Below are 27,822 nucleotides of genomic sequence, written 5' to 3' on the forward strand. Positions count from 1 at the left end.
TCACAAACATTGTTTTTTTAATAGAAAGATCGTATTTTCTTTAAACCAAGGATGCCAGACATTTTGGGATATATTACAAAAAGAAAAACAGAACAAAAACAAATGGAATTATATGTTTAGACGCTGTGGATTTAGTGGTCTCATATACAATACAATTTATTTTTGTAGCCAAAAGTGCAAATTCTCCAGAACCACCTATCCCCTGCATAGCTTCCAAAATACACTGACAGACAATGTTAATGAAAATGACTTTTCTGAAGAGGACAGTGTTTTTAGCGTCCAAGCCTGACAGACATGGAATACTCTGCTGCCCCCAACTGTGCCCCAGAGTTTTAAACTAGAATGGATGATAATTGTGATTTTTACAGTTAGAAATCAATCTACAATGGATAGTCAATCTCTTCTCCCTCACACTTCTGCTATATGTCTGCATACTACTCTATTTTGCTGAAACTAATTGAATTTTTCACTGAAAAATCTATGTCAAGGCCAAAACCTTAACTCCAAACAAAAACGGCACAATAATTTGGACGTTCCTATTTTCATGTCTCTTAGAATGATTTGAGGATACCAGATCCAGCAATTTAGTCCAGCTACACAAGGGGCACTATTGTACAGCAAAGAGACACCACATACACTAATGAACCAGTATGTGTAAGTGACGTGAGACATAAAAATAAAACAGCTTTAAACCTACAAAGTACTGCATGTTTGACATTAAGCAGTACAACCCAGTTAGCCTTCTCAGAAAGCTTCTCAACTGTTATGGAAGTTTCTGCGCAGCGCAACTCTCACAATGAGATTATATGACTTGTTTTCCAAAGAGATTGTATGTGGAGATGAAGGAGACCTTGCCTTAACCCTTTCACTCCGAGTGTATCCCCACTGAGCTGCATCTATTAACTGAGACTGTGTGTGTGCCAGAGGTGTATGTATGGCCTAGTGGGGCGGCAGCTCGAATGGACTTCAACCCAAATATCAAATATTCAAGTTCTCATTTTCATGTAGCTTTGCATTTAAATAATAATCCATAATGAGATAAAAAGATCAACAAGAATAAACAATAATAACAATAGTAATAACCAAAAAACAACAGCAAACAATATTCTGGATGGCCTTTCGCAAAGTGCTTTGTTACAATAGCAGAAGCTGAGACAGTCAGGCAGTTGGACGGCCAGGCCTGGAGAAGCCGAGCTTATTGCCTGCCTGCCTGTCTCTCTGTCTGTCTGTCAAACGGGGTGGTAGGAGGTGGGACGGACAGATTGAAACACTCGACTGTAAAACGCTGACTGTTCCTCTCCCTCTACCCCCTCCGTCTCCCCACGCCAAGACTCAAAAGTGGGAATTACTGTATGAAGTTATGGAATGTATCCTCTATTGGTTGGTGGCTTTAAACCACAAGTGAGTATATCTCTCTCTCCCTCAGCTTCCCCTGCTGAGGGCCTGTGATCTCTAATCAAAAGCATGTCTTTAGAGATATGGACACCAGGGTCTGGAGAGAGAACCCCCCCCCCTTCTCCCCTCCCCTCTGTGCTTCTCATACCCAGATACTTTTATACATGTTTCAACCTGATTAACACAGACTTCTCAGCACTCTCCCTCCCACAGACAAGCCACTGAATCAACATTAGGTCAAGCAATAGGGGTCACAGTCACATGGCAATGGAGAACCAACTGTTTCCGCACTCCGTGTTCTGGGAACCATTTCGTTAAATATTGGTACAATTTCGCAATTGTACAAATGGATGTTACTCGGGTCAAACCACAAACTGAACAGAAACAGGAACGCAATGCATTGCAGTGTTGCTTTCACCTGAGAAGCACTAAAAGAAAAGTGGATCATCAACATTCCCCTGTAATTTCCCCATTGCCAGTTCTATGACTCCCCTACATCGTCAACCATTTTGCTACATCATATAATTTCCAGTGAAACACAACAAGATGGGGCAACCTGAACCATTGCACAGCATCCCTGATCTGGTCTCTCCCACTTTGTGCAAACCATTGTACCCCACTGACGTAGATAGCGACTCCTACAGTAAACTGGCCGACCAACCAGCCAATAGCCTCTCTGATAGGCCCCAGCGATGGCTGTTCCAGTGCCAGAGCCACGCTGTGCATTGTGCCATACTACATGTCATCCTCAGCTTGCTGTGCTTCACCAGCCTGGACATTCAGATGAGCAGCACCACTAACAAAACATATCCTCCTCCACCACCACCATTACCCACTCCTGTTCTGTTATTACAGTTATCATTGTTATCAAATGTTTTGTGTCGTTTTTAATGCTTTCAGATATGTTATTTTCTGTTTCTTAATAAATTAGGAACAAAACATCAGGTCGATTTGGATAAACACTAGCGATAAGTATTTTCTTTAAGGAGTTGTGAGACACCTTCTCAGTGTAGCGTGTGTCGGAGTAACAGGGGTCTGGGGCTGAGGCTGGGAGGTCTCACCAGGAGTGGGAGTATAGGAACAGAGGGCCACGAAGTAGCAGAGAGCTACACCACAACATCAACCAGTAGAACATTTCTCTCATAGGTCCACCTCTTCTGACAGTTACCAATTCATTCAAGTCATAGTAGTTTAGTCAAACACTACAGTGGGAGATTGATTGAGTGTGGCTCACCAGAGATTCAGCCAAACTCAACAACCACATGTTTTAACTAACCATAAGGAAGATAGATTAAGGTGTTCTACAATTTGAAAGAGGGAGAGAGAGAGGTTCTTCCATTCCTTCTGTTTTAAGTCACGTTCTCGTGACATGTCCCATGTCCACCTGGTGAGCCAGACAGACAGCCAGCCAGACAGAGCCCCAGCCCCAGACTGCTACTGGACCCATTAAACAAAGCTTAGTCCTCAGCCAAGGCCACAGAGTCCCAGAGAACACTCACTCTACCTGAAGGACACCTGACTTAATCTAGACACTGCTGCTGAACACACTGCTCAGAGGGTTGTCATACTACCTCCCAGAGGGCTTTATAAACTATATATAGGGTCTGAATGTTTCCAACATTTCAAACATGGAGGGAGAGTTTCAGATTCGCTGTAGTTACATGAGTTTAGTCTCCTCTGTGTGAACTATTCTACAACTTTCAAAGCACCTTCAGGCTTTGCTGTATACATTCAACATGATAGGACAGCTTAAATGTGCAATGACTTATCAAAGTCTTTTTCTGCTTTGGTTTGGTTAATTAATGTTGGTATACTTCTCAGAAGAACCTTTACATGATCAAGTCTGCTGGTTAGGGGAATGGATGGACTGTCTGTGTTGGACCGTTGAGTGTGTAACACCCTGTGCTCATGGAAACTCAAGGGCCTTGCTGAGGTCTCATGCCCTCCTACCCTTAGCAGGACAAGGACATTACTTTAGTGCAAACTCTTGCTGTCTCAGCTATAGCACTATTTCCAGTGCTATCAGGCTTTATATCCCCAACCCCACCCAAAACACCCCTCTACCCGACCTCATAAAATACCCCACCCTCCCTAAACCACATCCCATACCCTGACCCCCACCCACACAGCCATAAAGTTGGTTAGAAAAAAAAAGTTATGCTATAGCGGCACCTTTTAAGACATTGTTTACATAAAGACATAAAGGAGAAGCTATTCCATCTACACCATTGTAAAGTCCACGGAAATAAAGAGATAGAATGTGAACTCATGTAAATGTTGTATGATTCCACACAATTTGCTGCATACATAGAGGGGGTGGGCTTTGTTGGTGTGTGGCTTGGTCAGAGGCTGTCCCATTCTAGATATAATGTTTGGGATTACTTTCATACCTTCATATTATATACCAGACATGAAGAGCAACTACGGGAAACCTCTATAAGAGTGTCCTATGCGCAATCTGGGTCAATTTTGGCTTAGCCAAAGATTAAAGAAATTAAATAGGAATACAACTTGAAATCACAATACTTAGGCCCAAGAATGTCACCAGTTTTAATGGTTACATTTGCTTGGGAGGGGTAACTTAGAACCCTAACACCTCACCGAACTATGGCTTTCATCAGACCTATGCACATACATGACCCTACACCAAGCTCCTGGCAATCAGGCTATACATATCAACCCCCCTTATCTACTACCTCCAAGTATTTGACTTGATCATTGTAGATGTCCATACTGACAGACTATTGAGTACATTCATCTAAAAGAAGGAGTCAAACTGTTCAATAACAAATTCGAGGGAAATAAAGATTGCAACAGAATACAAAGCGGTGAAAAGCTATGGAAAATATGGTTGAGGGTGTGTGGATGTTTCAAGTATACTCACACACCCTTAGTTAGCCACTACTTGGAAAATAGTCCATCTGTGTATGATGGAACTGCCATGCAGTTGGAGTTGGTGTCTGACTGTGTTTTCTTCCCTGTGATAATATGTGGAGCTATGAGAGGGGAGCTGGTGAACAGATGGGTGGAGATAGTTTGTTTATCCAGGCTTGCCCTGAGACCCTCCAGCCATGCACACACACTCCGCCCCCACCCCCTCTGCCCCAAACCCTCCGTCCGTCCCCCTGCTCTGCATTAAGACATGAATATAGACAACTCACTAGACATTTTTTTTAACCAAACCTAACTTCAAGTGCAATCAGTTACATGGGGTTATTTTGTCTTTTTTAAAGTTTTTAAGGTCACAAAACCCGACTTGTTCGTTTCTGAACCTGCCTGACTTCTCTTAAGAGATCCAAAACGCGCATACATTTATTTTTTTTTGGCAGCTTGTTGTCAAAAACTTAACAAAACTAGAAAACAAGCTTAACGGCAGCACTTGCGATGGGGATATTAAGCTCATTCGCCTTAGTTTGTTTCAAAGTACCCGTTTCTTTGACAAAAGTGACCTTCTCAGTAACAAAGTGCATTCAGAACCTGCTTCTTTCCCATTAAGGTGCAAAGGACTGATACTCAAGACACAGCATTGCAGCAATGGCAGGGGAATTCGATCTAAGTCACTGGCACGGCACCCTCTCCTCTGTGTGGTTAAAAGAGTGTACTGACCAAGACAAACATGTCCAGACGTATGTGAGCCAGTGGCCCATATCCAATCACATGTCATAATTCTGTGGAGCAACACCTAGTGGCTGCCCTCGTGTTTTTCGCCCACTTTAGTGGCTGCCTGGCTTTTAGTGCGCCGGCAGTTTGGGGAGCGTGTTTGAACGTGCCTACAACTGGAGGAGCTGCTGACACTCCCAGCCCAAGTCTGTGAGTGAGTCACACTGCGCTGATGTGGCCAGAGTAAAGACCCTGGCTGCCACACATACAAACACCCAGCAGCAGTCCAGTCAGCCACCGAGCAGGTCTCCTCTACCCAGGGCTCTATAATACCCTGCACTCCACAGACTGGTTCAGGGACATTGGAGGACTAAAGTGGGAGAGAGAAAAGTCCTGATTTGAACCCGTTCTGCCTGGAAACATGGCTGTGCCGAGTAGATTATATTTTGGAATGCAACAGACATTGTAAAATCCCCCTCCCCTTGCCCTGCCTCGCCACCCATCCCCCACCACCCAGCTGCATGCTTATTTGGCCTCCCAACTTGGACAGGTATTTATTGCTCTCTTCATCACACAGGTTGCCTCATGGTTTCGTGGTCCCCAGGGCAAAAAATATTGGAATACGCACTATTACACACCTCCTTTTCTCGACGACCTCCTTTAAATATACCTCTCTCTGTTGGATATCTTTAGTAAAGCTGTGCAAACGTATAAAAGGTGCTCGTCTCTCCTCATCTCTGTCTATCCCTGCTTTTCGTCTTTCAACCTGCTGTTGGTTAGACACTGCCCTCTCTCCTTCTCACGCCAGGGCAGATCCTGTCAGAACTGCACAAAGTTAAGCACATAGCTAGTATCTCTTCTTCCTTTGGGCAGGAACTCTATACATCTCAATCAAGTGTTAAGTTTAGGACCAATGGGTTTCTCAATTCAATATACTCTAACATTCATACAGTTCATTTTCTCTTTCACCCACAAGCTTCACTCTGTGAGAAATCTGACGTCAAGCCAAAGGAAACCCCGATTGGTAGGCTAATATACCTCAGCATTAAAAAGGGACCAATATAATCACTGCCTAATGTATCTACATGTACACAAATGTAAGGTGTCAAGTACCCAAAGCAGTCAACTCAAAAAAGGAACAAACAACAATGAAAAAAAAATGAAGACAAATCCAAATGAAAATAGAAGGCTGAAATGGCAGGGTTGTGAGGGGTAGTCAACGACCTGGTCAACTGGCAACATGACGATGTTCGTGCTTTAGAAACACACCCCCTCCTCCCCTCGCGTTCCTTACCCCTGCAATGGAAGAGCCCCCCAAACGTGGATTCAACTCGACATTTAACATTTTAAAAAGATGAACCATAGATTTTAAAATATATTTTATAGAGTAAGTAACACTTAAATCAAACCCTTGTCTGATTCTTTCTGGAGCATTTGACAAAAATGATTATTTCTGCATCAGAGGTGTGGTTGAGTTAATCTTGCATATATTGTCATATTCTGACAATACTACTATTTCTATGGTAACTGTACATTTTAGAACTGCAAAAGAATAGAAAAAGATTGGTTGCTTTCCATCTGAATATGAGAGTTCCCACTCCGTTCACCCATGTGGCAGCCAGTAGATGTGGGACACCTCAAAGTTTGAAGGCTATGAAGTCCAAACCAATATAATCTATTTTAACTGCATAGTTGCTCAGGGTTTTCTGTTGTTTTGTTATATGCTAAAGCACTTTTGCCAAATGTACAAAAACCCAGATGAGACAGAAATGATCCAGAAAGGAGACATCATGGAGGTGTGATTTGAAGCATTCTTTGCTCTTTAACAGACCACTGACTTGTGTTTGTGTGTCTACTCTGTTTCCTAAAGCAAAGGGATAAAATAAACGTAAAATATTAGATTGGTGACACCCTGATTTGGTATATAGAGGAATTTTTAGTTGTTGTGTTTATTTTGTTTGCCGTTGTTCATAGCAGGTTTTTTTTTCCCTCTGGTTTCGGCGTGGCCCCTCAGGGGCCCAGTATGACTATGGCGTCCAGCGTCCCTCCCTGTCTCCCTGTCTCAGTCCCCCAGGTCCCCTGCCCTCTCCTGGGGCTGAGGACTGTGTGCATGGGCCCTGGAGGCCTCCTCCACCACCGCTGCTGAAGCCGCCTCCATGCGCCGTCTCCCCCTGCCACTCCGAGGGCCGGGGCCCGCCAGCCCCATGGGGACCTCCAGGAGCCCAGGGTCCCGCACCCGAGGCTTGCGGCCCCGGCGGGAGGGGATGCCATTGCATCCGTCCTTCTTGAGGTGGCGGTGCAGGTGGTCTGAACGCACAAAAGTCTTAAAGCAGCTGGAGCACTGGTAGGGGCGCAGGCCTGTGTGCACGCGCATGTGGTTCTTCAGGTCATAGTTGTGGGCGAACGCAGCACCGCACTGCGTGCACAAGTAAGGCTTCTCTCCCGTATGCTTGCGCATGTGAACCTTGAGCTTGTCCTGCCTGCGGAGGAAGAACACAGAGGCTCAGTACAGAAAAACAACAACAGAGAATTGATTAGCACAGTAGGAACTCTGATAGCAACAAGGGTAGTTAAAATACTAAGCAAACTACAACCATTAACCAAACAGTAGGCTAAGAATCAGAATCTTGAAAAACAACAATTTAAAACATGTCTGTGTTGACATTGAAACAAAATAGAAAATGTTCCACTACTTTGCAACATAGGCTACAGTACATATTGTTATGTTGTAAATAAAATAAAATATTATTTTTATGTTGTGTGATCTTAAAGTAGGGTATTTGTCCAGGGTGAACATGCCTATGGAGACTGTTTGTCTCCCTGTGTCTATCTCCTTCACTCTAACACCTAATGGACCACTTCCAGGTTGACTACTCTGCCACGGCAGCAAGGTCATCTGAGAACAGGCCATAAGTTATAAAAAAGTTTGGAAAATAATAGTAGTGGTCACATGGTCTTAAGTGTGGATATTTTGGAAGAAAGGCCTCGTAAAGTTCCAGCCATGCTGGGATTGAGGATTCTTTGCTTGTAGAACATTTTTTTTACTTTTCCCTTACATTTATCTACACCATTACATCTTTATGTACACCATTTCTTAAAGTACACGTAGAGACCTGGCCCGGAGCTCAATGTTCACAGACAGTGTGGCTAGGTTCAGGGGAAATCTATTTCTGGTGCAGCTACCTTCACAGAATATTACATACAACAATGGAAAGTGGAAATCAAATAAATTAAACTAAAATGCTTGTGAATGAAACTGTAGATAAAAAAATAAATATTGAACCTTTATTTAAGATTAAGGGTTGCGAAGCGTTAGTTTCTCTTGTCACTTTTTTGGACAAAGCCAGACTCTTCAGAGACTAATCAATGGGTGAATAGCTCCTCTTAAAACATCAGCAGCAAGTTTTCAGTCAAATAAAACTAGAAGACAAAACATACACCACGATTATGGTCTGTAGAGGTGCTATCTTGTAAAGGTAGGACAGCTAGCTGTACATCTTACTAGTGCCATGTTCAGGCCCCTCTACTTTAATCAGTCCTTCAGCATCCCTCACCTACCCACCCAGTCATAATGTTTGTCTGTCTGTCTGCCATCCAGCCCTTCAGCACCCAGAATGCACCTAAACAAACCTCTGGAGTAAGGACAACTACTTAGCACGCACACAAGTCACATAGAGGCACTACTGCTACCATAGTTACAAGGTACATATGGTATAGTAAAGCCACTGTAAATAAAGACATACACTGTAGCCAGGCAGACCCACTCACTGACCTTAACTTACACACCAATGACCCCCCCGCACCTCTACACACATACAGTGACACAGGGTGAAATAATTAAAGGACAGGAGTGGTTTATTACAGTGCGAAAGCGGCACACTCGTAACCCTGATCAAATAGGATTAAGATTACAATACCCCCTTCCCACTTCACTGCCGACTGGCTGCATTTAGAAGCAAGCCCATTTAGATCAGGCCTGCCCGCCCACCATCGCAAAGGGTATATAGATATAAAGGATATTTCATGTGGAAACCCTCATATTAAAACGCTAATGGTATTCACTAAGTTGATGGTTTATATTCAGGATAATGTTTTACAGCTTTGTCATTCCATTTTTTATTTTAAAATCATCATATTAGATTTTTTAATATATTTTACATGTGATAAGGCCACACAAGAGGGCCAGAGATAATTACAGACACCTGTGATAATCTGAAGTATCCAAAAGGCCACTAGATGTCATCTGATAAAATTAAATATATTATTTGAAAGTTACCAAAATTCTGGTAGCTTACTGGTAAACTTCAAAAGTTTCCAGTTATATACCATCCCTTTGCAACCCAATCCTGGGTATTTCCAGTGTGCATCTATTTCCAATGCAAGTCCATTGATTAATTCATTAAGGGGATGGATTCAAGGAAGAGGTGTGCTCTTAAATACAGGGAGACCAGTGACACAACACTCTAGTCCAGGAGTCCACCCTGGCCTGTAGCTAGCTGGGCAGCCTGACTGTGAGCAGACAGATTTCATTAGCTGGCTAAGATCTAGAAGAGGGAGGGGGCTGGTCGGTTGGGAGAGGGAGGGGAGAGAGAGGTCCAGTCGGTTCTGCCGTGGGCAATAATCAACAAAACCAGGGATCACAAATTCAAATGACGGCATTGACACAGATAAGGCACCACTCTGCTGGTAATCCCCCTGTCAGTATCAGAACAGAACACTTTACAGCAGCTTCCTCCTAGATAACGTGTCACAACCCTCTTTTATACCACCCCGTTAACATTCCAGGACTTTGCCATGAGCCATGTCTCTATAAAACACGTCTTTATGACACCCTGATCCAATCCACTAGATGAAATATCAAACATGTTCATCTCTGATTAACGTTTTTCAGAAAGGTCTTGGCAAAATGATCCACATTACCACATAGGTAGGGGACATCTAGGAGATCATTAGTTTACTATGCTTTCAACAACGTTTCTCACTTTTATTTCAGGATAGTACATTAATTAGTACATTAGTACACTAATTAATTGACAGAGAGAAAACATTTGGCTAATGCTAAGTAGGAGTGTCCTTGGCTGTGGGACAACAGTGCTCTTGTTTTTGCTCCATCACGCATCCTCACCATGAGTAGATGTGACATGGGTGGTCAGTGCATTAATTGGGGCTTACCTGGTGAAGCGCACCTTGCAGATGCCGCACTCGTAGGGCTTCTCTCCCGTGTGCGTGCGGATGTGGCGGGGTAGCTTGCCTGCGCCTTGGATGACCTTGGAGCAGATGGGGCACTTCTGGAAGGCCTTGGAGCGCATCTTCCTCTCCCCTCCTCCTCCTCCTCCTCTCTCTTCGCCTCCTTTTCCTCCCCTCTCTCCTCCCCTCTCTCCTCCCCCTCTCTCTCGGCTGGACCCGCCCCGTGCCGCCCAGAGGGGCAGCAGTCCCTGTGAGACGGCGGTGGCGTCATCATGCTGCGTGCTGTTAAAGTAATTCAAGTAAAACTCCACGTCCGGGTCCTCCCCCTCCCCCAGCTCCACCCCGGCCGCGGCCCGCTCCTTCTGCCTCTCGATGGAGTCCATCATCTGCTGCAGGAGGGCGCTGGCCGAGCCCCTCTCCTCGTCCCGCACCCCCTCTTCCTCCCCCTCTTCCTCAGGCTCCAGTTTGGGTTCCATTGGGAGGTAAAAGTGGCCGTTCTGGGCTGGGGTGTATAAAGAGGCCCCTGGCCCCCCTCCGTTCCCCCTGGCCCAGGCCAGCATGTCCCTGCCACTTTCGGAGTGCTCCACCTCCCCTTCGTCCTCTTCATCCTCCTCCTCCTCATTCTCAGGGTCCTGTGTGGGGGCCTGGGCCAGGTGCAGGGGAGAGTAGTACTCGCTGGGGCCTCCGGGGGCCCCGTTGCTGTGGGCCCCATTGCCGTGGTTAAAGTGCAGGTGTGTGGGCATGTCCCTGAGCTCTGGAGTGCTGCAGCTGCTGCTCCAGAGGGCCCCTCTCTGGAAGTACTGTAGATACTCCTGGGCCCGCAGCCGATTCCCCTGATCCCCCCTTCCTCCTCCACCCTTCCCCTCCTCTTCCTCATCATCATCCTCTTCTTCTCCTCGCTCACTACCCGCCTATGAAAAAACAAACAGGATTCCATAACTCTCATACAACGTCTAGAATGTGAGTGGACACATACATATCATATTCACACAACAGAAACATACAGTACCAGTCAAAAGTACCCATTCTACCCAGTCACACCTACCCATTCAAGGGTTACTCTTTATTTTTACTATTTTCTACATTGTAGAATAATAGTGAAGACATCAACATTATGAAATAACAGACATGGAATAATGTAGTAACCAAACAAGCGTTAAACAAATCAAAATATATTTCATATTTGAGATTCTTCAAATAGCCACCCTTGATGACGGCTTTGCACACTCTTGGCATTCTCTCAACCAGCTTCACCTTCATATTCTGAGCACTTGTTGGCAGCGTTTCCTTCACTCTGCGGTCCGACTCATCCCAAACCATCTTATTGGGTTGAGGTCGGGGGATTGTGAGACCAGGTCATCTGATGCAGCACTCAATCACTCTCCTTCTTGGTCAAATAGCCCTTACACAGCCTAGAGGTGTGTTGGGTCATTGTCCTGTTGAAAAACAAATGATAGTCCCACTAAGCCCAAACCAGATGGGATGGCGTATCGCTGCAGAATGCTATGGTAGCAATGCTGGTTAAGTGTGCCTTGAATTCTAAACAAATCACAGACAGTGTCACCAGCAAAGCACCCCCACACCATAACAACTCCTCCTCCATGCTTTACGGTGGGAAATACACATGCGGAGATAATCCGTTCACCCACACTGCGTCTCACAAAGACACGGTGGTTGGAACTAAAAACCTCCAATTTGGACTCCAGACAAAAGGACACATTTCCACCGGTCTAATGTCCATTGCTTGTGTTTCTAGGACCAAGCAAGTCTCTTCTTATTATTGGTGTCCTTTAGTAGTGGTTTCTTTGCAGCAATTCGACCATGAAGGACTGATTCACACAGTCCCTTCTGAACAGTTGATGTTGAGATGTGTCTGTTACTTGAACTCTGTGAAGCATTTATTTGGGCTGCAATATCTGAGGCTGGTAACTCTAATGAACTTATCCTCTGCAGCAGAGGTAACTCTGGGTCTTCCATTCCTGTGGCGGTCCTCATGAGAGCCAGTTTCTTCATAGCGCTTGATGGTTTTTGTGAATCCACTTGAAGAAACTTTCAAAGTTCTTGAAATGTTCCATATTGACTGACATTCGTGTCCTAAAGTATTGATGGACTGTCGTTTCTCTTTGCTTATTTGAGCTGTTCTTGCCATAATATGGACTTGGTCTTTTACCAAATAGGGCTATCTTCTGTATACCACCCTTACCTTGTCACAACACAACTGATTGGCTGAAACGCATTAAGAAGGAAAGAAATTCCACAAATTAACTTTTAACAAGGCACACCTGTTAATTGAAATGCATTTCAGGTAGACTACCTCATGAAGCTGGTTAAGAGAATGCCAAGAGTGTGCAAAGCTGTCATCAAGGCAAAGGGTGGCTATTTGAAGAATCTCAAATGTAAAAAAATATTTTGATTTGTTTAACACTTGTTTGGTTACTACATGAGTCCATATCTGTTATTTCATAATGTTGATGTCTTCACTATTATTCTACAATATAAAAAAAATAGTAAAAATAAAGAAAAACCCTTGAATGTGTAGGTGTGTCCAAACTTTTGACTGGTACTGTACATGATCATGAATATGGACATGCTACTTCTATTCTACACGCTCCCCGCCATGTGAAGGTTGGAGCTTAACTGCGATATGTTTTGTCTGTAGAATGCAGCTTGTGAAAGAGCACCATGTCCTGAGACTGAGAGACTGGTGTTGGCTCAGCATGGGTAAATGTTTAGAGGTCAGTGTTATTGTGACCCCAGGGTGTGGATGTGTGTTTGGCAGTGTGTGAGAGAGACACTAATAAAGAGCATGATGTGATGGCCAGACAAAGACTGATGACTGAGTGTTAGTTTGTTAGCGTGACGCGATGAGGTTGTGTGGTACGTGGTCTGTGGTGGCGGAGTTGGATGGAGCTCCATTATGGCACTTACAACACCATAGTTTTAACAACTCAAAACAAGAGTGGTTCGACTAATTTCTACAGAGGCCATACTGAATACATGTATTTTAACTTTCAGTCACTTTGGATAAGAGCGTTTGCTAAGTGACCATATTTTGATGCAAGGCCTGTGATGTAATGTAATGGTAAAACAGAGACTGTTGACAGAGTGTTAGTAAGTTAGCGTTGTCATGATGACCAGCCTACCGGCGGGGAGAGCACTTTGGTGTCCAGCAGGTGAGTGCAGACTTCCTGGACGGGCGAGATCTCCAGCAGGCGGGCAGCGGCCAGGATGTCTCCCACGGAGCTGTGGCTGACGGTCAGCGTGGCTGTGTAGGCAAAATCCAGCAGGGCGCCCAGGGCCTCGGCCGCCACAAAGTCAATGGAGTAGATGTGCTGCTGGTCGGCAGTGGGGCCAGAGGTGAACAGCTTGTGGAAGTAGGAGCTGCAGGAGGCCAGGACCGAGCGGTGGGCGGGGAACTCTCTCTCCTGGTTTACCAGGAGAACGTCGCACAGCAGGCCGCTGAGGCGCTGCTTGTTTAGGCTGCCCAGGATGTCTGCGCTGTGCTCGGGGAAGGGGATGCCCACCGGGCCCTCCTCCGCCGCCTCCCCTCTCCCTCCTCCCCCACCCCCAGTGCCCCTGAGCCGCCGCCCGCCCCTCCCACCGGCTCCCAACGACATCTTCCACCAGCCTGCCGCTGAGCCGCCAATCACAGCCGCCGCCCGAGTGTCCGTCCTGCCGTCTGTCCGTCTGCCTGTCTGAGGAAGGAAGAAGAGGGGGAGAAAAGGATGAGGAGAGAATCAGTTCTCAGTCTTTAAAACAAAAATACACAGATGCCCAATTCAATTCCTAGCCCATACTCCTAGCGATTTGGTAGTTATTACAGTGGCAATATGGTAATAACACCACGTGCAGGGCCGTAACTACATATGGGGACACAGAGGTCCGGACCACTATATTTCTTTCTAATTTGAAAAAAAGTATAATAATATAAATATATATTTTGTACACAATAAAGGAAATCAATTACGGATCAACATCTAAATATTGCTCCCAGTGTTCATCAATGCTCAGGACGCTTATATTCTTGATCGGACTGAGTTCTAATCGCGCCTGCCTGTTTGCGAACGATTGGAATCACGAACAGTGGTTTGTTCGTTATGTTCGCCTGCACTCCCCAGATTTACCTCCCGGATTTGCCTTTTTAGCAGCACATGGAGTTTATAGTTTACCCACTACCCACCTTTTTTTTACCACTACATCACTGATATTAATACAGAATCATAAGTAATATTCTAATAATTAATTTGTATGTGATAATACGATCATCTGCGTGCTCTATTGATGTCTGTCTGTGCGGAGCTTGATTAGTAATGGCTAGGAATACAAATGTGAACGCTATGTAATTTGAGAAAAGAGATACAGCGCATTGGGAAAGTATTCAGACCCCTTAACTTTTTCCACATTGTTACGTTACAGCCTTATTCTAAAATGTATTAAATTGTTTACACACAATACCCCATAATGACAAAGCAAAAACCGGTTTTTAGAAATGTTTGCAAATGTATATAAAAAACTACTTAAATATTATGTTTACATAAGTATTCAGACCCTTTACTCAGTACTTTGTTGAAGCATTTTTGGCAGCGATTACAGCCTTGAGTCTTCTTGGGTATGACGCTACAAGCTTGGCACACCTGTATTTGAGTAGTTTCTCCCATTCTTCTCTGCAGATCCTCTCAAGCTCTGTCAGGTTGGATGGGGAGCGCTGCTGCACAGCTATTTTCAGGTCTCTCCAGAGATGTTCGATCGGGCTCTGGCTGGGCCACTCAAGGACATTCAGAGAATTGTCCCGAAGCCACTCCTGCGTTGTCTTGGCTGTGTGCTTAGGGTCGTTGTCCTGTTGGAAGGTGAACCTTCGCCCCAGTCTGAGGTCCTGGAGCAAGTTTTCATCAAGGATCTTTCTGTACTTTGCTCCATTCATCTTTCCCTCGATCCTGACTAGTCTCCCAGTCCCTGCCACTGAAAAACATCACCACAGCATGATGCTGCCATCACCATGCTTCACTGTAGGGATGGTGCAAGGTTTCCTCCAGAAGTGACGCTTGGCATTCAGGCCAAAGAGTTCAATCTTGGTTTCATCAGACCAGAGAATCTTGTTTCTCATGATCTGAGAGTCTTTAGGTGCCTTTTGGCAAACTCCAAGCAGGCTGTCATGTGCCTGTTACTGAGGAATGGCTACCGTCTGGCCACTCTACCATAAAGGCCTGATTGGTGAAGTGCTGCAGAGATGGTTGTCCTTCTGGAAGTTTCTTCCATCTCTACAGAGGAACTCTGGAGCTCCATCGGGTTCTTGGTCACCTCCCTTCTCCCCCGATTGCTCAGTTTGGCCGGGCGGCCAGTTCTAGCAAGAGTCTTGGTGGTTCCAAACTTCTTCCATTTAAGAATTATGGAGGCCACTGTGATCTTGGGGAGCTTCAATGCTGCAGACATTTTTTGGTACCCTTCTCCAGATCTGTGCCTCGACACAATCCTGTCTCGGAGCTCTACGGACAATTCCTTCAACCTCATGGCTTGGTTCTTGCTCTGACGTGCGTTGTCAACTGTGGGACCTTATACAGACAGGTGTGTGCCTTTCCAAATCATGTCCAATCAATTTAATTTACCACAGGTGGACTCCAATCAAGTTGTAGAAACATCTCAAGGATGGTCAATGGAAACAGGATGCACCTGAGCTCAATTTCGAGTCTCATAGCAAATGGTCTGAATACTTATGTAAATAAGGTATTTCTGTAAATTTGCAAAAAGGTCTAAAAACTTGTTTTTGCTTTGTCATTATGGTGTATTGTGCTAAGATTGATGAGGAAAAGTGTTTATTAAATCCATTTTAGAATAAGGCTGTAACGTAACAAAATGTGGAAAAAGTCAAGGGGTCTGAATACTTTCCGAATGCACTGTATCTATGTAAAGAGTCGCTGCTGCTACTTGTCAGTGTGAATCATTTCTCATATTTCCCCCCTTTCAGGGGTATAACATTACAATTGTATAGCTAATAGCTGGTGGGAGGAGCTACAGGAGGACGGGCTCATTGTAATGGCTGGAATGGAATCAATGGAACTGAGTCTAACATGTGGTTTCCATATGTTTGATGTGTTTGATACCGTTCCATTTATACCATTCCAGTCTTTACAATGAGTCCATCCTCCTATACAGTGCCTTGCAAAAGTATTCATCCCCCTCCTATTTTGTTGCATTACAACCTGTAATTTAAAAGGATTTTTATTTGGATTTCATGTAATGGACATACACAAAATAGTCCAAATTGGTGAAGTGAAATAACTTGTTTAAAAAAATCCTAAAAAATAAATAACAGAAAAGTGGTGCGTGCATATGTATTCACCCCCTTTGCTATGAAGCCCCTAGATAAGATCTGGTGCAACCAATTACCTTCAGAAGTCACATAATTAGTTAAATAAAGTCCACCCTGTGTGCAATCTAAGTGTCACATGATCTGTCACATGATCTCATTATATATACACCTGTTCTGAAAGGCCCCAGAGTCTGCAACATCACTAAGCCAGGGGCACCACCAAGCAAGCAGCACCATGAAGACCAAGGAGCTCTCCAAACAGGTCAGGGACAAAGTTGTGGAGAAGTACAGATCAGGGTTGGGTTATAAAATAATATCAGAAACTTTGAACATCCCACGGAGCACCATTAAATCCATTATTAAAAAATGGAAAGAATATGGCACCACAACAAACCTGCCAAGAGAGGGCCGCCCACCAAAACTCACAGACCAGGCAAGGAGGGCATTAATCAGAGGCAACAAAGAGACCAAAGATAACCCTGAAGGAGATGCAAAGCTCCACAGCGGAGATTGGAGTATCTGTCCATAGGACCACTTTAAGCTATACACTCCACAGAGCTGGGCTTTACGGAAGAGTGGCCAGAAAAAAGCCATTGCTTAAAGAAAAAAATAAGCAAACACGTTAAGTGTTCGCCAAAAGGAATGTGGGATACTCCCCAAACATATGGAAGAAAGTACTCCGGTCAGATGAGACTAAAATTGAGCTTTTTGGCCATCAAGGAAAACACTATGTCTGGTGCAAACCCAACACCTCTCATCACCCCGAGAACACCATTCCCACAGTGAAGCATGGTGGTGGCAACATCATGCTGTGGGGATGTTTTTCATCGGCAGGGACTGGGAAACTGGTCAGAATTGAAGGAATGATGGATGGCGCTAGATACAGGGAAATTCTTGGAGGGAAACCTGTTTCAGTTTTCCAGAGATTTGAGACTGGGGCGGAGGTTCACCTTCCAGCAGGACAATGACCCTAAGCATACTGCTAAAGCAACACTCGAGTGGTTTAAGGGGAAACATTTTAATGTCTTGGAATGGCCTAATCAAAGCCCAGACAACAATCCAATTGAGAATATGTGGTATGACTTAAAGATTACTGTACACCAGCGGAACCCATCCAACTTGAAGGAGCTGGAGCAGTTTTGCCTTGAAGAATAGGCCAAAATCCCAGTGGCTGGATGTGGCAAGCTTATAGAGACATACCCCAAGAGACTTGCAGCTGTAATTGCTGCAAAAGGTGGCTCTACAAAGTAGTGACTTTGGGGGGGTGAATAGTTATGCACGCTCAAGTTCAGTTTTTTTGTCTTATTTCTTGTTTGTTTATCAATAAAAAATATTTTGCATCTTCAAAGTAGTAGGCCTGTTGTGTAAATCAAATGATACAAACCCCAAATAAATCCATTTTAATTCCAGGTTGTAAGGCAACAAAATAGGAAAAATGACAAGGGGGGTGTATACTTTCGCAAGCCACAGTAGCTCCTCCCAACATGCCTCCTCTGCTATTAGGATATGTGTTTCTAAATTGACTGAGGCGAATGAACCTACACTAGCCAAGGCGATAATGGCTGGAGTCATTTTTGCTTGTTTTTGCTCTTCTCCAAATAGCATATAAACGTATTTTTTTTAGTGTATAGAATGCATTAAATGATCTTCAACTTCCAGACCTCACTAAAACTCAAACCCTGGTTACGGCCCTGACCACGTGGTAGGCTAGGTGGAATTTTCTCTGTAATTCTTCCATCCACCCAGATCTACAAGAAGTGCCTCAGGGTAAGGGTTGGTGGTTATTTAGAAATTGTGTAAGAAAGTAATTTAAAGTGCTCCGGCAGGCTTCAACCTTCACACCTGAGAAAATACAAATAATATTGGCAAGTGTTAAAATGTTGCTCACTAATGCCACAATAATGTGGCGTGACACACTACCCACTGGGCACACACTGGCTGAATCAGCGTTTCTTCCACATCATTTCAATTCAATTACATTGAACTAACTAGGTCCGGACGATACCAGTATTGCGATACTCGTTTGTGTCGTGGCAAGGAAACAAAACACGAAGCAAAAGTAACTTTCTTAGGAAAACAGCCCTAATGTTGGAAACAAATATCATTATGTTGTCATCCAGAGTCACATTAATTATTTTCCAAGCTATAGCCCACAATATCTTACATACAACAGGTTTTTAAAGGACCAAAGAGTTTGAACTGCTTCGTGTTTAAATTTTTGTCATGGAAAAAATATTGCGATCCTGGTATCTTCACAGCCCTAGAACCAACACCGAATAAAAGTTGATACTGTCGATCAATCACTATTAAATCACGTCAGAGTTCCTATTGGCCAGTTTAGCTGAAGAACCCAAAGTTTACAAAAACAGCTGATTTCTCTGTCAATATCCCATCACTACAGTCCTCTACAACACCAGGCCCCAGAATTCATTAAAGAGCCTGAAGACCCTGGAGGTGAGCCATGTTGTAACATCACCACCGTACAACACTACAGATACCATTGATTTCATTGACGAACAGCTACTGGCCCACATACTGTCTTTACAGACCAATCTAATATAAACTACAGTATAGCTATGGCATACATCCTTTTTGGCCAACATCTCCCATACATAGTCAGTGTTGAGATAGCCGTCATCCATGCTGTATCTGGAATGCTGGATGTATTGGCCCACTGCTGAACCTATTACCATGAGAGAGTGAAGGGCAGTTTGAGGGAGAGCAGGGAGGATCAGAGTGCATGCTGGGAGGAGCAGGGCCGGGACTGTACAGCAGCGTGTGCGTCGCTCTGTGTCAGTTAGGGGAGGAGGGGGACGGGAGGGTTACAGACCCCATGGAAAAACCTCACTGGAGGAGGAGGACAAGCACAAGCTGCGAGGGAATGGTATTAAAAAAGGAGTTTTGTCAATCCGGTCTGAGCCGGTTACCCCACCCTTTACTGTGTGCCAAGTTTCAGGAAAGGCTGTCCCCTCGCTCACGTGTGTGTGTGTGTGTGGGGTGGGGGAGATTAAAATGATCGACTGAAGCTTGCAATGCGCGGGGGAGGGGGGCTCGGCAACACAAGTCCTCCCTGATTTGTCCATTTATAAACACACATACACAAGCACAAACACGAAAGAAAGCCTCCCCTCTCCATCTGCCAGGGAGACCCAGCAGGGGGTGAGGCCAGTGGGATTATTCTCTATAAGAGCAACGCATTCAAATGACATTCCTTCAGATCAAGCCTCCTGGTATGTACACTAGCCGTACTCAACTTGGCTGCCTCTCCTCTCCCCTGCTTGGCTCTCTCCCACACCTCCTCACAAAGCAACGCCTCTCTCCACACCTAGAGATCAAGCACCGCAGCAACACTAACCACAAGTCAACTCTGGGTAGTGCTAGAAACCTAATTGCACTTTCTCTGTTAACTCCACTCCAACACAGAGGTAAAAATCCTTAACAAGACCTGTCAATCATGCCACCTCAATGTGTGACATATAAATGCTTTTATATGGAAAACCAGTACATCTGTCTCGTGGTAATCTTAAAACAAACAAGCTTGCAAATGCATATAATGCTGTCCCACTTAGAGTAGTGTGTATTTTATTCATGACACAATGGCCTTTCATTTCGGCTCAAGCCAAGTTAGCCCACTTTCTTTCTCCTTTAACCCTCTACTATTTTGATATGCATCTGACCACACCGCCACTACAACCTCTCCCATTGTCTTTCTGATAAAACTGCCCTGTCTGACGTGGGAACATTTTATTATCCTCCACCTCTCATTTGAATATGCTGAGGGAGGGGAGCGAGGACAGAGACAGAGCGAGAGAGAGAGACTGACTGACTGAGAGAGAGAGAGAGCGAGAGAGAGAGAAGGCAACTGCAGGGTTAACGGTCACGTCCTTCACAGTGTGGAAATAGATCCTGGGTGAGCCCACAGAGACTTCAGCCAAGTCAACCTGCTCTCACTGATGCTGCTGCTTACTGCACCAAGCTGCTGGGCTGGCCCCTGGTGCAAACCTGCTTACACATTATCCTCAGGACATACATGCCCGACCCCGGGTCACACAAAGATCTGTGGAAGCTGAGAGGAGTTAAAAACAGTCCCATAGGCTACCTCATACAGCCCAACCATTGAGGCATGCAGGTGCCCTGTCCTGTACAGAGCAGCTAGGGGGAGAGGAGAAGAGGCCGGGGCCAGGATGAACCCACAGAGAGCCACAAAGAAAGAAAGAGGAGGAAACACAGTGCAAACAAACCTGATCCTGACACCTCCTCATGGCTTGAAACATTTCTTATCACTTATTCATTGCTGTGGGTGACAGCGGCCGCAGCGCCACACCATGTCCCCAAAGTCTCAGTTCCCAGTGCCACCACCGACCCAGCGTTGCCTGCTTAGTTCACTGGATCCCACTTCGCACGCACAGGGTGCTGCTTTGCAAGTCAAACCACTACTTACTGCTGCATATGCAGATCACCCCCCCCTACCGTGCGCACCCAGCAAACGTGGCGAGCAGCTATCAAGATTAGATTTCGGGGATGATCCAAACCAAGACTCTCTGAGCTGAACGTTGACTTTGTTTCACTTCTATTGAACTTTGTCTATTTGGCGTTTAACACCTGAGTGTGATACATGGGCTTATGTCCTAGTTAGAACCCTTCTTATTGAATGACCAATACAGTGATATGTCGTGGTTATACTGGTAGTAAACTGGGTGGTGCGTTTTACTGGAAATATCATCTCAGGTCAACTGGGACCAGGATCAAAGAAGCTACGGTCTGTCTGACACATACCATTCATTCTTGGAGTAAAAAGACTATCAACCTTACCCAAGACAATCTCAGGCGTTCCTTACATGACCAAAATGAAAGTTGCTGAAACTGAGTGTTTTGCTATGATGCTTTTGAAAAGCAGTCAACCCCACACTTCATTGTTTCTCTGCTGAAGGGAGAACACAGAGATCAGAAAACAAGCATCCTTAGCAGAACAAGCAGTGCAAGTGTGTGGGGGATCAGTGGTATATTTGTGAATAATTGAACTCCAACCAGAGTGGAAAAATGACAGCAGACCAGGGTATAACTCCTAGAAGCATAGGGTGGGTAATATAGATAGACAGCAGAGTTCAAACAGGTTGTCTTTCCCTGGCTGACTGTCACGGGCTAAGACCAGCCCCCTGGTGATTAGTGACCGGAGCGCAGGCAGCCCAGAGAAAGGGAATCACTGGACCGGGGTCACCAGGGTTCAAGGTCATGTCACAGAGGATATTACAGGATAATCGAAATACTATGGGGAGGAGGGGGGCAGGGGCTGGCAAGTTCCAAGAAGAACAGGATTCTGACTGAGGCTGAGCCTGCCTGGCCTAGTGTGGCTGTGGGAGTCATTACTGTCAGGCTTGCTAGGATAAGAAGCCTGATTGGTACTGAGCAGGAAGAGGGCGAACAACTGATAAAACTGGAGGTGGGGCTGTGCTGCTCAACTTGAAACACGGCAGACGGCTGCCAAGAATCAGACACAATGCCCCTGACTGAAAGGTAGTGGGCGAGGCAATCTTAAACAAACTCACAACCTTGACATCAGCCCAAGGTATACTGCAAATTGAATGTGCTTCGAAAGTGTCTGAGAGACTCGAGAAACCTTTTCTTAGCCACTGTAAGAAACTAACCCTTCACACTGCAGTAGGGGTTAGACACCATTATATAAAATCCCTATATCATGTTTGTCAATAAAGGTTAAGTGCAAGAGGAAGTGGGAGATTTTTATGATTTCATATCAAAGGTCTAAGTTCTTTAAGGGTACCATTACCCCAGAGATCAAGAGATAGCTGGAGAGCCACTGTTGGGAATCACTAACTGACTACTGTATGGGTTTATTGTCCCATCCCCCTTCTCCTAGCAAAGCAAAGTAAAGGAAACCAAAGTGAAGGCTCGACTTGGCGTTCCTTGCCTCCCTCCTCCAGCCTGAGCTAGCTGGTCCAGAAACAGACCTGCACATCTGGCAGCAGCGTTTCAGACAGAGACACAACCTCTTCTACTGCTGGAACTATACATCCCTAACGCTGCCATGCTGTCAGTCAGGAAGTAGTGGATCCAAACTCACACGCAGCACTAAAATCAACAGCATCCCTAGTAGGCGGTTAGCTACACCCATAGTAGTGCCAGGTCCAGCAGCCGTAGCCCTCCTCCCCTCAGCCCTGCGCCATTCTGTGCAGGCGGCTGTGCATTGTGTGCAGAGGACTTCCTGTGTGTCTGTGACAGGCATGTAACAGAACCCGCTCTGTTATCAGATGACCATCCCTCTCTCTCTCTCTCTTCCAGACAATGCATTGAGCTGTGCCCCTGCTGGCCAACCACATCGGCCACATCCCCTTCAGCCTGCTGAGGAGGCTAAAACACCCAGCGTCTGGAAATGAGACGGGAACTCATCAGCCATGAGATTGTCATATGGTACTCTCTGATCACAGGAAACCTAAGCGAACACTCCTCTCTCCATACGTAGTACCAAGGTCAACATGGGATTACTCAGACAATAGTTGTCAGAAAACCAAATTAGGTTGTTTAGTCTTATGAAAACAACGACAACAACCAGCAAAGCCACAACAAAGTGTGACATCGTGGAGACAACCGACTCTGTAAAAGGAAATAGTGTAAAAAGTGAAGTCACACTCACAACACAACGGCCTACTCTAATCCTGGGCTGCATCTCAGCCTCTAATTTGATCAGGTTGTGTGAGCTGCTTCATAAGCCAGCAGGCCCAGGACAGCCCCTTTCACTCCCCCCAGACACCACGACAACAACACATCATACAGAGCCATGTCTGTCTGTCTGTCTACTTGGGACAGGAACAGTGGGACATTTAGCTGTTGACAAGGGGAGATCTCCCTTAATAAGGGGGCAGATTATTGTTCAGTGCACCACCCAAAAGCAACATTACCTCAAAATGAGGCCTTCCAAAGACTGGCAGTAAGCATGCATGCAACCTGTCTCCTCCTGTCACTGTGGACCTGCTAGTTTGGGGCCTTATGGTGCACAACATACAAGAATATCAAACTGTATTCAACATTCTCACCGCCAAATTGATGGGTGGTGTCTAGGGCCTACCCACAACCACTGAAATCCCCTGCAATTCCCCTGGATGCTATTGTGGGTAACATGGAGCGTCTTGACTTAACCTCTTAGTGGAATTTACTCAGGCTGAAAGAAAGTACAGCCTTTTGCAATTGGTACTCAGGGGTAGCAAAAGTAACATCAGAACATCAACACTTCGATATTTGACAGCATGTTTAAAACTCTGCCTCTGAAAGCTACACTACCGTTCAAAAGTTTTGGATCACTTAGAAATGTCCTTGTTTTCGAAAGGAAAGCACATTTTTTGTCCATTAAAATAACATCAAATTGATCAGAAATACAGTGTAGACATTGTTAATATTGTAAAGGGCTATTGTAGCTGGAAACGGCTGATTTTTAATGGAATATCTACATAGGCATACAGAGGCCCATTATCAGCAACCATCAGTTGTTCCAATGGCACGTTGTATTTGCTAATCCAAGTTTATCATTTTAAAAGGCTAATTGATCATTAGAAAACACTTTTACAATTATGTTAGCACAGCTGAAAACTGTGCTGATTAAAGAAGCAATAAAACTGGCCTTCTTGAGACTAGTTGTGTATCTGGAGCATCAGCAATTGTGGGTTCGATTAAATCAAATAAAATTGTATTTGTCACATACACGTGTTTAGCAGATGTTATTGCGGGTGTAGCGAAATGCTTGTGCTTCTAGCTCCGACAGTGCAGTAATATCTAACAATTTCACAACATATACCCAATACACACAAATCTAGTAAGGAATGAAATTTAAGAATATATATATATATATATATATATATATATATAGACAAGCAATGACAGAGCGGCATGGACTAAGATACAGTAGAATATTATAGAATACAGTATATACATATGAGATGAGTATTGCAAGATATGTAAACATTATTAAAGTGACTAGTGTTCCATTTCTTAAAGTGGCCAGTGATTTCAATAGGCAGCAGCAGCCTCTAATGTGCTAGCGATGGCTATTTAACAATCTGATGGCCTTGAGATAGAAGCTGTTTTTCATTCTCTCTGTCCCAGCTTTGATGCCCCTGTACTGACCTCGCCTTCTGGATGATAGCGGGGTGAACAGGCAGTGGCTCGGGTGGTTGATGTCCTTGATGACCTTTTTGGCCTTCCTGTGACATCGGGTGCTGTAGGTGTCTTGGAGGACGGGTAGTTTGTCCCCGGTAATGCGTTCGGCAGACCGCACCACCCTCTGGAGAGCCCTGCGGTTGCGGGCGGTGCAGTTGCCGTACCAGGCGGTGATACAGCCCAACAGGATGCTCTCAATTGTGCATCTGTAAAAGTTTGTGAGGGTTTTAGGTGCCAAGCCAAATTTCTTCAGCCTCCTGAGGTTGAAGAGGCTCTGTTGCGCCTTCTTCACCACACTGTCTGCGTGGGTGGAGCATTTCAGTTTGTCAGTGATGTGTACGCCAAGGAAATTGAAGCTTTCCACCTTCTCCACTGCGGTCCCGTCAATGTGGATAGGGGGGTGCACCCTCTGCTGTTTCCTGAAGTCCACGATCAGCTCCTTTGTGTTTTGTTGACATTGAGGGAGAGGTTATTTTCCTGGCACCACACTCCCAGAGCCATCACCTCCTCCCTGTAGATGGTCTCGTCATTGTTGGTAATCAAGCCTACTACCGTTGTGTCGTCTGCAAACTTGATGATTGAGTTGGAGGCGTGCTTGGCCACGCAGTCATGGGTGAACAGGGAGTACAGGAGGGGGCTGAGCACGCACCCTTGTGGGGCCCCAGTGTTAAGGATCAGCGAAGTGGAGATGTTGTTTCCTACCTTCACCACCTGGGGGTGCCCGTCAGGAAGTCCAGGACCCAGTTGCACAAGGCGGGGTTCAGACCCAGGGCCTCGAGCTTAATGATGAGCTTGGAGGGTACTATGGTGTTGAATGCTGAGCTATAGTCAATGAACAGCATTCTTACATAGGTATTCCTCTTGTCCAGACGGGATAGGGCAGTGTGCAGTGTGATGGCGATTGTATCGTCTCTGGATCTATTGGGGCGGTAAGCAAATTGAAGTGGGTCTAGGGTGACAGGTAAGGTAGAGGTGATATGATCCTTGACTAGTCTCTCAAAGCACTTTATGATGACAGAGGTGAGTGCTACGGGGCAATAGTCATTTAGTTCAGTTACCTTTGCTTTCTTGGGTACAGGAACAATGGTGGCCATCTTGAAGCATGTGGGAATAGCAGACTGGGAAAGGGAGAGATTGAATATGTCCGTAAACACACCAGCCAGCTGGTCTGCGCATGCTCTGAGGATGCGGCTAGGGATGCCGTCTGGGCCGGCAGCCTTGCGGGGGTTAAAATGCTTAGATGTCTTACTCACGTCGGCCACGGAGAAGGAGAGGCCACAGTCCTTGGTAGTGGGCCTCGTCGGGTGGCACTGTGTTATCCTCAAAGTGGGCGAAGAAGGTGTTTAGCTTGTCTGGAAGCGAGACGTCGGTGTCGTCGACGTGGCTGGTTTTCTTTTTGTAGTCCGTGATTGTCTGTAGACCCTGCCACATAAGTCTCGTGTCTGAGCCATTGAATTGCGACTCCACTTTGTCTCTATACTGATATTTTGCCCGTTTAATTGCCTTGCGGAGTGAGTAGCTACACTGTTTGTATTCTGCCATATTCCCAGTCACCTTGCCATGGTTAAAATCGGTGGTTCGCGCTTTCAGTTTTGCGCGAATGCTGCCATCTATCCACGGTTTCTGGTTAGGGTAGGTTTTAATAGTCACAGTGGGCACAACATCAAGGGAGTAGTACACAGCGTTGTACGAGATCTTCAGTTTCTTGGCAATTTCTCGCATTGAATAGCCTTCATTTCTCAGAACAAGAATAGACTGACGAGTTTCAGAAGAAAGTTATTTGTTTCTGGCCATTTTGAGCCTGTAATTGAACCCACAATTGCTGATGCTCCAGATACTCAACTAGTCTCAAGAAGGCCAGTTTTATTGCTTCTTTAATCCGCACAACAGTTTTCAGCTGTGCTAATATAATTGCAAAAGTGTTTTCTAATGATCAATTAGCCTTTTAAAATGCTAAACTTGGATTAGCAAACAACGTGCCATTGGAACACAGGACTGATGGTTGCTGATAATGGGCCTCTGTACGCCTATGTAGATATTCCATTAAAAATCAGCCGTTTCCAGCTACAATAGCCATTTACAACATGAACAATGTCTACACTGTATTTCTGATCAATTTGATGTTATTTTAATGGAAAAATAAATTGCTTTTCTTTCAAAAACAAGGACATTTCTATGTAACCCCAAACTTTTGAACGGTAGTGTATCTAAACACCTCTCAGTTCTGGGTGTCTTTATTACAATAAAATACACCCCTTCCTCTCTCTCTCTCTTACCCACACACTTCAAAACAAGTCCAACAAGTATGGGTTGCCAGAAATACGCATCTGTGAATTAGAAAAATAAGTTATGGTTCCTGCAACGTCTTTTGACAAACCACCAACTGACAGACAGACACTGTAGGCTAAAATATGTTGTGACACAAATCACACAATGCCAAGAGGGCTACATGAGGCGAGAGGGATGAAGAGAGTGACAAAAAGGAGAGTGTGGGCAGCCGGGGAGAAGAAGAACTGAAAGTTAATAAACAAATACAGGAGTTCCCAAGGGCAGTGGGCAAAGTTTCCAGTGGGGGCTCGTTCACTAGACTTCACTAATGAGGGGAAATTGTCCACAAGAGGTGTCACATTTTCTTCCATCATGTCACATTTGTGTCTGAGGGTAAGGAAGGAGATATCATCTGTAGCTGACTCATTTATTACAATAATAACAACATTAATAACCATTAACAGTACACACAATCACACTATTTCAGATGATCAAATTAACAATCCTCATTTTAAATCAACCCAGTAAGTAAAGGGTTAAAAGGGCACAGTGTATATAGCCAAATCTTTAAGACAACTGTCTCTCTAAACATGATGTGCTCTACCTGCTCTGAGAAATGCCCTATTTGCCATCTTTCATATCTGCAAGTGGGTCAGGAGCTCTGAACTCTACCAAGCCCCATCCCATCCCTCTCTCTCTCTCGCTCGCTCTCACACACACAGAACCTGGTATTTATTTCCTCAGCTCTCCTCCTCCTCTCTCTCTCCTCAGTGTCAGGGGAGAGAGAGTGCAGTTTGAGCTCTTACCAGCTGGGCAGAAGCGTGTGTCCCTTCCCCAGGCCCTGTCCGGCTCTCCTGCCTGCTCTCCTGTCTCCGTGTCTGGGTATGGCCCTGCCTGCT

At 45.2% G+C, this 27,822-nt stretch overlaps 1 protein-coding gene across 1 annotated transcript; it reads right to left on the bottom strand.

Moving 5' to 3' along the window:
• LOC311149295 (zinc finger and BTB domain-containing protein 7A-like) lies at positions 1-27,822 on the bottom strand. The gene is made up of 4 exons (XM_084186424.1): positions 27,730-27,822; positions 13,326-13,877; positions 10,168-11,093; positions 1-7,475 (listed from the first exon to the last, which is right to left on the bottom strand). Exons 2-4 carry the CDS (start codon positions 13,797-13,799, stop codon positions 7,058-7,060), a joined length of 1,818 nt encoding a protein of 605 aa, XP_084042550.1. The 5' UTR covers positions 13,800-13,877; positions 27,730-27,822; the 3' UTR covers positions 1-7,057.

Source organism: Coregonus lavaretus (genome assembly GCF_964263955.1).
Source record: "Coregonus lavaretus genome assembly, chromosome: 21".
In the NCBI taxonomy this organism is placed as follows: domain Eukaryota; kingdom Metazoa; phylum Chordata; class Actinopteri; order Salmoniformes; family Salmonidae; genus Coregonus; species Coregonus lavaretus.